This window comes from Elephas maximus, chromosome 7, assembly GCF_024166365.1.
Source record: "Elephas maximus indicus isolate mEleMax1 chromosome 7, mEleMax1 primary haplotype, whole genome shotgun sequence".
NCBI lineage: Eukaryota > Metazoa > Chordata > Mammalia > Proboscidea > Elephantidae > Elephas > Elephas maximus.
Genome location: NC_064825.1, coordinates 35,121,478 through 35,132,942, shown reverse-complemented (window position 1 = coordinate 35,132,942; position 11,465 = coordinate 35,121,478). Strand labels below are relative to the sequence as shown.

At 46.3% G+C, this 11,465-nt stretch overlaps 1 protein-coding gene across 3 annotated transcripts in view; it reads right to left on the bottom strand.

Moving 5' to 3' along the window:
- The window catches only part of ME3 (malic enzyme 3), a 250,131-nt gene that overhangs the window by 25,079 nt on the left and 213,587 nt on the right, over positions 1-11,465 (bottom strand). For all 3 annotated transcript variants that reach the window (XM_049889593.1, XM_049889592.1, XM_049889595.1), the window contains 6 exons: positions 8,900-8,997; positions 8,488-8,601; positions 6,759-6,864; positions 6,020-6,162; positions 5,268-5,441; positions 1,463-1,561 (listed from right to left, as the gene is read on the bottom strand). In XM_049889593.1, coding sequence (XP_049745550.1) covers positions 1,463-1,561; positions 5,268-5,441; positions 6,020-6,162; positions 6,759-6,864; positions 8,488-8,601; positions 8,900-8,997 — 734 coding nt within the window. The remainder of the gene's footprint in view (positions 1-1,462; positions 1,562-5,267; positions 5,442-6,019; positions 6,163-6,758; positions 6,865-8,487; positions 8,602-8,899; positions 8,998-11,465) is intronic.

Sequence of the window (11,465 nt, the reverse complement as noted above, 5' to 3'; positions counted from 1 at the left end):
TCCTTGAAGCCATGGAATAGGAAGGATTTTGAGCTTTTTGCCTGGATAGACAGACAGAAGTTGTACAAATACTGTGTCAGAGTTAAGAGGCCAAACCTAAACTCTGCCTCTGTTTCAACTGTCTGTGGGTCCTCAGGGGTACCACTATCCTGGCTGAGCTTCAGTTTCCTCATCTGTAAAACTGGAGTGATGAGACCTTTCTCTGGAGTAGTGTGAGGATAAAATTAGATAATGGGCAAGCAACAGTGTCCAGTGATATATACATTCCCCCTGATTGTGGACGGAAACCCTGGTGGTGTAGTGGTTAAGTGCTATGGCTGTTAACCAAAGGGTTGGCAGTTCGATTCCGCCAGGCGGTCCTTGGAAACTCTATGGAGCAGTTCTACTCTGTCCTGTAGGTTCGCTATGAGTTGGAATCGACTAGACGGCACTGGGTTTGGTTTTTTTTTTTTTGGTTCTGAATGTGGACTGAATTGGATGAGCAGCTAGGAAGCTGTTCTTTGGGTATTAGATTTGGTTTCACAAAAGCCTGAATTTAAATATTCTGAAAAAAGGAAGGAACTAGACAGGGTAGAGTTGGATTATGAGCTGGACAGTCGATCTTGAGGGTTAATCCTGGATCCTGCCCTGGACAACTCATGCGGAATGCATGCTGTTATGCAATATGTTTTCTTAAATTATTAAAAAAAAAATTATGATAGAAAATTAAAAACATCTACATTAGTAGAAATAATAGTATAATAAACCCCCATGTACCCACTGTCCAGCTCCCCACAATGATTGATTCTGGGCCAATCTTTATTGTGCCATGTTCTGATTCTTTGGAAACCCATCATCTCTACATAGTCTCTAGGGTGACATTTTTTAACCTGCACCTGACTATCAAATGGCCTCAGTCATTCTGAGAGAAAGGGGAGGAAATGAGCATCTCCTCTGGCCAGATAGGTATTGGGTGTAGAGCTTTCTCACTGTTCTCTTTTAATCTTCTCCAGAGCTCTAGAGAGAGGGCTTACTGGCCCCTTTGAAAAGGAGGAAACTGAGGCTCAGAGAAGTGAAGTGATTGGCCCAAGGTTATTCCACTGCTGATTGGCAGAGCCGGAACCCCAAAGCCTGAGCCCTTTCCATGATGCTATGGAGGCTGACCTTTCTGTATAAATCAGCCTTTATGATTCATTAAAAAAAAATTCCACCCACATTTCGGTCCACAAGACCATGGACTTTGATGACCTTTCTGTTTGAGAGGAAATCCAGGAGTCTTCCCAGACTGGCCTGCGTGGGCGTTGGGGGTGGGGCACGAGCTATGGGCAGGGGTTTCTCACCCTGCCTTGGGGTCACATGCAGTGCAGCCCAAGGAGCTTACGATGTCTCCAAAGCTGCCATTCCCCTTGGCCTTCTTAAAATCACAGAAAGAAAAGGTAGTTGAGCCTCACAACCCATTTTAGAGGGGTAGGATGCCCCTTACTTTGATGGCGATTCTCAGAGACACATCTCGGATGGTGCTGAGTGGCGGGTACAGTCTCCCCTGGGACAGATGCTGCTCAGAGACCTCCTGGGCAATTTGCTGGGGAGAAGGACAGAACCAAAAGAAAGAAGCTGAATTTATGCCTCCCTGAACAAGCCCAGCCTCAAGACTCAGCTCTCCCCCTGCCCTTCCCACAAAGCGGTCAGTTGCTGCAGTTCCCAGTGCTGTCAATACTACCATGTGGCCCAGGGTAGCGTCATTCTTGGGTTTAAGCAAAGACATGTTCCTTCTGAACTGTGAGACTGGCTGAAGCTTAAAAAATCAACATAAGGCTCACTGAATTCTAAAGGAAAACCACTAAGGCCAAGATGAATAAACTTGTAGCCTGCAAAGCAAAGACTCTGGGATTTCCTCTTGGCTGGTTCAGCCTGTTGCATAGTGGTCATGAGATCTCACTTCCTGGGTCCCAGCTTCCTCCCACATGCTTGGTACCATCCAGACACCATCCTTAGATACCCATCTAGGCCATCTCATCTCCCTGGATTCAGGGCTCTTTGCACCCTCCCTTTTAGCCCTGGTAGCAGTCTGAGGAAAGGTCTTGCTACCAATCAATGACACTATAAATGAGCCTTATGGGTTACTGGAATAAATGCCCTAAGCACATCACCCTCGGAACAGCACCTCCCACAGCTTTCCTCCCTGCTTCAGAGCCTGCCTCCAAGGGTGAGCCCTGCCCTGCAAACCTCATCCTTCAGCTCAGCCAGCCTTTCAGATCAGCCTCTTTAATGTGGCAACTCTGAATCTAACCCCCACCTGATTTTCTGTGGTCCAATTTAGATTTTGAGAAAAGCCACCAGTGCCTTCTGAGATCTGTGTGTTCAAGAATGGACAGGTGAGTAAAATGGTCTTGCATCATAGTTTGACAGACAGTAGGGAAGCAGGCTTCCTCCTCCTCTGCCTCAGTCTCAGGCTATCTCGCCTTTCCATTTGTTCAGTGAAACATTCACCGAGCTGTATGATACTCTAGGCTGTGTTCTAGGTGGTGAGGCCCATGATGAAGAAGTCATAATCTTCCCTCATGGACATGGGAATAAAAGAACAATTCCAGTGAAACCTGTGAGAGCCAGAACTCTACAGGACTGCCTTGTTTTTCCGGGTCTCGCAAGTTTTCCACGTTAGATAGGGTACAGCCTTTCCAATTTTCTATTGCTTGTTTTAGTAGAAAATATCTGAGTTTTCCTTCTGTGACAGGTTTCTGCCTTCGCAGGTTCTGGTTTTTGCAGGTTTTACTGTAGCAAAGAATTACAGTATAGTAGGGTAAATGCAGTGAGAGGGGGCATTTAGGCAGAGATGAAGGCAGGGCTTGGTCTGCTGTGTATAGGACAGGCTACCCAAAAGGAGCAACATAAGCTGAATCCTGAGGGATAAAATATGAGTTACTTAAAAAGGGGAGAAGGAATAGCACATGTGAATGCTTGGAGGTGAAAAAGAGCAAGAGAGTTCCCATGTGGGATGCTGAAACCAGCACATTGGGGAGGGTGGTGGCAGGGAGAAGCTGAAAGGAGGCCGGAGAGGAAAGGAGGACTGTGTGATGAAGTGCCTTGTATGGAAACAATGTTAAAGAGTTTGGATTTTATACTGTAAATGCCCAGGAGCCATAAAAAGATCTGAAATTAGGAGAGACACATGGTCTGATCTGGGTTTCAGAAGGACTATCTTTGTGGAGTTATAGGAGAGGGACTGATGAGGGAAGCAGGGTTTCCATGACCAGATCTGCATCTAGAAAGGTTACCCTGAGGAGTGTTGTGATGTAGCATGGTATGTGTGATCACTTCTAAAAATCTGGGCACTGATACTGCTCTGTTGCAGGCTTGAAGTCAAAATGCCTGGGCCCATCCTAGCACTGCTGCTCACAAGCTGTGTGATCTTGTGCAAGTTACTTAAACTCTCTGTGCCTCATTTTTCTTGTTTATAAAAATAGGAACAATCACTCTACCTATCTTACAGAGTTGTTAAGGAGAAATGAAATAATGCTTATAAATCTCCTAAAGCTTGTATTTTTTTTCCATACGAAAATAAAATTCAACTTAAATTGTCTTAACTAAAAGCAGCCTTTTCAGAAATATAACTTCCAGGAGTATGAACACTGCCAAGTGTTAGAGGGCAGGGGCCTTGTCCTACTCCCAGTAGATGCTTGATAAATAGATTGAGAAGAGGTTGCTGTATAATTGTCAGGATACTGTTCATGAAGAGACAGAGCAGGACCGTCCCACAGCACTGGGAGATGGGTGTGTGAGATGTTTCTTGAAGGTACAAAGGAAGGGTTGTAGCAACTGTGTTTCTACACAATAGGGGAATTTGTGTTCAGACTGACTCCAGGCAGAAAGTGACTCTTCTCATGCAATGGGGGTTTTAAACAGCCCTGCTCACAGTCACAGGACAACAACAGCGATCATAGCAGTGAGAAGAAATACAAACAGAGACCAGAGGAATGGAGAGCTGCTGTACAAAACCATAGCTACTATGCACAGGGCATGTAGGAGACTGAAAAGCCTTCAGGAGACATTATTGGCACGGCCTTGTGCAGCCAGTGCTCAAGCAAAGACCAAGACCTAGTGAGAAAGGACCTGGTACATAAGGCATTTCCATGTGGGACGCACAGAACTGACAGAACAGGGTTGCAGGGAAACCATTCCTGTGTCTCACTGGTTTCAGACACTCACCAGTGCCACGGTGAAGAGGAAATGCAGAAGTACGTCAGAAATCACAGTAGAGTGTTTGGAGTTCATTGAGTATAAATATATTTAATATTTGTCTATAACTCGGATTAGCTCCATTTCCCAGCAGAGACATTTCTACTCCTCAGAGTGAGGATTAATGTTAAAGTGTCTGGCACTTGGTAAACACTTGATAAATGTCAGCCACTGTAACTGTTATGACTAATAAACATTATTATGAACATAGGCTGTCATTCTCAATAAATCCTTTCATTGTCTTCACAGTGCCCAGGGCAAAGGACCCTTCTGGGAACTTTTTTGAATGATACCTAGAGCAGGTTCATTCCCTGCCCCCATAACTGTGTTCATGATTTGGGTACGCAGAAGAGGTAAAAACAGGCACGCAACCCACCTTCTCCCTTACAGAAAGCTCTCCTGGTGGGGCTGGCTTATTCTGCTACCAGTTATCCTGGTGATGGGGCCAAGGCCCATGGCCAGGAGAATCCATCACTTGTCATGGTCTATGAGCCCAGTTGCCTGGGGCTTTGGTGGTATCTACTCTGTTTAGACACCTCCTCTGTTTAGACCTTTTGGGGGGCCAGGAAGCAGCCGCAGGGTAGTGTCAGTGCCTCCCGCCAACAACCCTCTCACTGACTATTCCCTATCCAAATCCAAACTTGTTGCTGTTCAGTCGATTTCAAAACATAGTGACCCTGTAGGACAGAGTAAAGCTGCCCCATAGGGTTTCCAAGGCTGTGCCTCCCGCCAACAACCCTCTCACTGACTATTCCCTATCCAAATCCAAACTTGTTGCTGTTCAGTCGATTTCAAAACATAGTGACCCTGTAGGACAGAGTAAAGCTGCCCCATAGGGTTTCCAAGGCTGTAAATCTATTTCCCCTACCCTCTCAAAAATCCTATGGGTGATTTGAGAGAAGTTCAGGCCTCAAGGTGAGTTGAGGAGAAGCTTGATCTTCAGGCACTTTGAGAATCTACTGTCAGAGCGGGGGCAGGTGGGTGGAAGAGACAAAAAGAGGACTATTTGGGGGGCCTATCGGGAGCAAATAAGGGGGCAGAGACAGTAATACCTCTGCTGTCAGGAGGAAGATCTCGTCTGGGATGTGCCGGATCCCACCGGCGATGACTCCCAGTGCCACTCCAGGGAACACATAAGCGTTGTTTCCCTGCCCAGGAACGAAGGTCCTGCCGTCTTCCAGGGTCACGCTCTTAAAAGGACTTCCACTGGCAAAGATCCCTCGGCCCTGGAGGCAGGAAGAAAACAAGAGACAGCTTGCAGACTGATTTCAGGCAGCAGTGGTAGCCTAGCCTTATCTTCCAGTTGTCCAGACCCTTCTTCGTCCTTTCCCAAACGCCCAGCATTGTGCTGAGAATGTGGCAGATGCTCAAAGTACACGTGTTCATTTTACCAGAAAGCTCAGCCCTTCTGGAGTTACCTGGCAGCCAAGAAATCACTGAAACATGATGGGATTCACTGTCTTCTTTACCTGTCACCTCCTGGGAGGGCCAACCCCGGGCAAGACAGGTATGGAGGTGGCCTAGAGTCTACGAGACATGGGATTCTGGTGAAAGCTCTTTGTCATTTAGGGGGAATCTTGGGAAGTACAGCATAATGGGTAAGAGTTTGGCTTTGGAGTCACACCTAGGTTGGAGTGCCAGATCCACTACTCCTTAGCTCTGTGACCTTGGACAAGTTACTTCATCTTTCTGAACCTTAGTTTGCTCATCAGAGATGTGGGGATTTTTTATACCCACATAGGGTTACTCATAGTTATTGCTGCTATGTCCTCTCAGCCTGGGGAAGGAAGGACTCCCCGCTGACCTCGGTGACCCGATAGCACTTCTCAGCTGTGCACTCGGCCTTGCTGGTGGGGTTGCTCAGGGCAAAGATGATAGGGCGCTCGTGGTAGGAGGCCATGTCCCTCAGAATCTGCTCCGTGAAGGCTCCTGCGATGGCGGCAACACCTACAGGGAAAAGTGGGGGGGTTGTGGGGATGCCTGTTCTTTGTAAACAAACCATTCCTCTCCTGGTGGTGGTGGTTGGGGAAACTAGGTACAACATTAAAGACTCTGGAGTCTTGCAGATGGCATCTGACACAGAGACTTAGGGAGCAGAAGGGAGAAGGGTCATCCTGCCTGAGCTGGCTGAGGCCTTCTGTTTATTCCTAAGGGACAGTTCAGCTCTCTGCCCAGTTAAGATGCACCTGTGAAGGTGTTCCTGGGCATTACCATTTAGAGTGGACTACTCCCACAGTGCAGGGAGAGATGCCAGAGCTTCCACCTTGGGGGAGAAGTGCTCATTTCATCCTTGTTAGAGAGACCAGCTCTGTGCTTTTCCACTGCACTGTATAATTTTGCATCACTAAGTCCCTACTCTGGTGCCTTAGTTCTATGGTTTTTATACAGCAGTCACTCAACAAGAGTTTGCGGCATTGAGTTAGAATGGGATAGGGGAAAGAGCTGTGCTTCCGTGGGTTAGTGATGCTCCTTTCTCAGCCTCAGTATCTCCATCTGCAAGTCAAGAGAGTTAGCTGGACTGTGGGTCTCCTCCCTCCTCCTACCTATGATGGCTGTGGGCTTCACCAGCCTCACCACCTCCTCCAGGGACTTCACTTCAGGATGGTCCTGGGCAAACATCTCTTTCTCATGGTTCAGGTGACTCCTCCCCTACAAGGAAAGAACACAAGACAGCTGTGGGTGGTGAAGGCCCCCTGGGCAGGGGGTATGGATGCATTTAGAGACTCTGAGAGCATTCCCCACTGAGTCCCATGCTTTGGTCTGAGCTATGAGAAGCCTTGGTGCCAGTCCTCTTGATCAGATTTCCTGATAGAACCTAAAGATTTTTAATGATTTAACCTTTTTAAATTTTTTTTTTTTTAATCCAAACCACATACGGACAGAAAGACTCTCAGGAAATGCCTCAGTCTGACCAAGACTCTTGGCCCAGGAGGCATCTAGCATGCAGGCCCAGCTGAGGGATGGAGTCTGAGCCACCTGGCTTCAAGGAAGCGCATTTGAACGTATTTTACAAAAGCCATTAACCTCCTGTGAATAATGCTTAGCTGAACTCCAGATAGGTATGGAATGGTTGGCAGTGCTCAACCAGCTCCAGATTGCTTTCATTTGTTCAAATTGAAGTCAGTGGGTGACAGGTTGGCACTAGTGCTGGTAAATGGACACAAAGGTTTCTGATAATTCTGTCTGTGACACCAGTCCTCATGAGAACCAGAGTGATGAAGGCAGCTTTGATAGCCCCTTAGGCTCAAAGAGTGAGCAAGATGATTTTGAAAGATGGGCCAGAGGGAAGTGTGGCAGCCTCTGGAAGTCTATTCCTATGGCTGGGTTATCCTTTGAGATGACCTGGGCTAGGAGGGGGAATCTCCAGGCCTCAGTCCCTTCCAGGATCCGTCTGGCTCCATATGAAATAACAGAAGATCAGTTTCTGCTGAGGGGTCTCTGCTATTCTTGGCCAATGGCCCCATGTACTTCCCCTAGTTCCCATATATGCCATAGTTTTCATCTCTCACTGACATTCTATGTTAGTTGAATTCTGGGAATTAAAACCTGGAGCTCAGAGTAAAGCCCTACGGGAGGCGTCATCCAACTGTAGCTCTCAACACATTCCAGTCTGAAGCTGGACTGTTTCTCTCCCATTCATTCTTTCAGTCATACCTCAAACATTTATTATTTACTTATCATGTACCAAGCACTGATATCAAGAATACAAAAACCTATTGGGGACAGACAAGTAAAGGGGCAACTGCCTCACAGTGTGGTAAGTACAAAGTGGGGAGACCTATATGAGCACAGATGTAGGAGATTAATGAAAACCTAGATGCTCAGAGAAAGCTTCATGCAGGAAGTAACACTTGAGCTAAATCAAATGAGAAAGAGTTAACTGAGAAGGGCTTGAGGATTGGAGGTGGGCAGGGGCAAAAGGGAGAAGGGCATTTCAGGCAGAGGAACAAAATGTGCAAAGACATGGAAGTGAGAGAGCATGTTACTTTTGGAGAACTATGATTCAATATGGCTGGCGATTAGTGTAAGGCAGGAAGTGATGAGAGATAAGGCTGAAAGGAGCACCCATACACACATTCGCACATATATTCAAAGGTTTTGGACAAGGGCAATAAGGCTGTTTTCTGAAGTCTTTTGCTTTGATGCTTAGGCCCTTGCCCTCCTTTTGCTCCCTATTCTGTTTGAGCAGTTTGTCCCTTGGGGGCCTCTTCCAGTCCATTTTCTGGGAGCCCTAGGTACCAGGAAACTTTCACATCTCCAGAGTGACAGTACCTTGACAATGAGCCCCTTGGAATCCACCATCCAGATCTTCCTTGTGGCCTCTGCCTTGGGGACTCCTTCTTTCTCTAGGGCCATGACAAGGAGGTGTGCGATGCCCATGGCTGCCTGACAGGTATCACAAGGCAGATGTTCAGACACAGGGCAAACAGCTACTCAGCATTTACCTCCCTCTCCCACCCTCCAGCTCCTATCCCCCACCCACCCAGGAGGCCCAATTAAGCCCTTGCCTTGAGAAACCCAAATGTTGGGGCCTAGGCAGCTACAATAATCATGAAACGCCGGTGCTGCTTCCTCTTCTCAGAACCCCAGAACATCTCCTCTTCTTGATACCCCTCTATTCATCCTTATTTGACTACTGGAACAACAGTATAGAGCTCTCCCTCCACCCCCCCATGCCACCTACCTCACCTGCGCCTTGGAAAACAAACACATGATTGGAGAGCTTGTTCTTGGTGATTCGCAGAGCAGCGAGGATCCCTGCCACAGCGACGGAGGCTGTACCTACAACAGAGTGGGCTGGAATCAAACTCTGGCCCCTGGTCCCCGCCACCCAGAGATGATCTTTAACAGAGCTTCCCACACCTAGGACTGTGGAGGAACGAGCAGAAGTCAATTCTGTAGACGAGATTTCGGAGCCAGTTCATGCAATCTTTTTTTAAAAATTTTATTGTGCTTTAGATGAAAGTTTACAGCACAGCTTCTTAGTCACAATTTATATACAAATTGTTTTGTGACATTGGTTGCAATCTTCTCAATGTGTCAGCACTCTCCCCTTTCCCTTTACACCCCAGGTTCGCTGTGTCCATTAGTCCAGTTTTCTTGTCCCTTCCTGCCTTCTTGCCTTTGCTTTTGGGCAGGTGTTGCCCCTTTGGTCTCATATACTTGATTGAACTAAGATCCACATTTCTCATGTGTGCTATTGTTTGTTTTAGGCCTGTCTAATCTTTGGCTGAAAGGTGGACTTCAAGAGCGGCTTCAGTTCTGAGTTAGCAGGGTGTCTGGTGGCTATAGCCTTGGGGGTTCCTCCAGTCTCTGTCAGACCAGTAAGTCTAGTCATTTTGCAAATTTTAATTTTGTTCTACATTTTTCTCTTGCTCTGTCTGGGACCCTCAACTGTGATCTCTGTCAGAGTGGTTGGTATTTCATGCCATCTTTTGCATCTTATTCTCCTTTTGAGAAACAGCTCCGGGACCCTGGGAGAGGGGATCAGCTTCTAGCTGGGTGCTGCTACCATCATCATTCATGAATGATAAAGAGAAGCAAAAAAGAAGTGTGAGTCTCATATAGTAATTTGTTTAAGAGAAAAATGGATAAAAAACATTAAAAATGTGAGCACAGCCTAACCATGAGACATCAAGTGACCATGTGACTTGTGATGCCCATTTTATCCACCAAGCCATAAGGTTAGGTGTTCCCAATAGCATCCCATCATCAAAAGGCTCGAGCATGTCCAGAAGGTACAAGTAAGTTGTGTGAACAGATGGCTCAGGCTCCTTCTCCCTTAATCCACACCTGAGGCCTCACTGAGAATTCCTTATGATCATGGAGAAAAAAACTCGAGCTTGGTTTACAGACTGTTCTTCATGATATGCTGGCACAAACCAGAACTGGATGGCTGCAAGTCCACAGCCCCAGTAAAAGGTAGCCTTAAATGGTAGTGGTGAAATCTTCCCAGTGGATATAACTTCAAATGGTACATTTGGTTATCTACTTTGTCTGGTCCAAGGATTCACATTGATTCATGGGCAGTTGCTAATGGTTTAGCATGATGGTGAAGGACTTGGAAAGAACAAAATAGTAAGATTGGTGACAAGGAGGTCTGGAGAAGGGATATGTGGATGGACACCTTGGAATAGGCAGAATGTGAAGATATTTATACCCCATATAAAAACTCCCCAAAGAGCATATTGGGAACAGGCTCTCCATATTCAGGTAGATTAAATGGTGTGTTCTGTGCATGTTAGCATCTTTTCCCAGCCACCCAGTATTTGGTCAATGGGCTTAAGTACAAAGTCGCCATGGTAGCAAGGATGGAGGCTATTCATAAGCTTGGCAACATGGACTTCATCTCATCAAGGCTGACCTGGCTACTGATACTGCTGAATGATTAACTGTCAATGGCAGACCAACACTGAGCTCCTATGGCACCATTCCCGGGGTAGGGGGGAGGATCCACCTAGAGGCAGGATGATTACTTTGGACTCTTTCTATCATAGACATGAAAGAGATGTGTTCTTATTGGAATACATATATATTCTGGATCTGGATTTTCCTCCCCCGTCTATAATGCTTCTGCCATCACCATCATCTGAGATATATGGAATGACATTCACCATCCTGATATTCTAGACAACAAGCTTCTAATCAAGGAACTAATTTCACAGTAAAAGAAGTACAACAATAGGCTAATGATTATGGAATTCACTGGTCTTAACATGTACTCCATCACTCAAAAGCAGCTGGCCTAATACACCAATAGAATGGCCTACTGTAGACTTACTTAGTTGAGGCAACACACTAAGGGGATATGAAATTCTATTCTGTACGATGCAATATGTGATTTGACTGAGCAAACAATACATTGTGCTCTTTATCCCATAACTAGAATACATGGGTCTGGAAATAAAAAGGTGGAAGTGGGAGTGGCTCCTCATACCATTTCACCTAAAAATCCACTTTTAGAATTTTTGCTTCCTGTCTCTTCAACTTTGTGCTCTACTGGATTGGAGGTCATGATTCCCAAGAGAGGAATGTTTCCACTAGTGTTCACAATATGGTTCTACTGAATTGGGAGCTGAGACTGCCACCTGGTCATTTGGGGTTCTTTATGCCACTAAACCAATGGGCATCCTGATAGCCCAAAGGAAATTGCTTACTACTATACAACTGGGGGCAGGGAGGACTATATCTGGAGCCCAGGGGATTCTCTGGGGTGTTGCTTAGTACTTTCATGCCCAATAGTAACTATT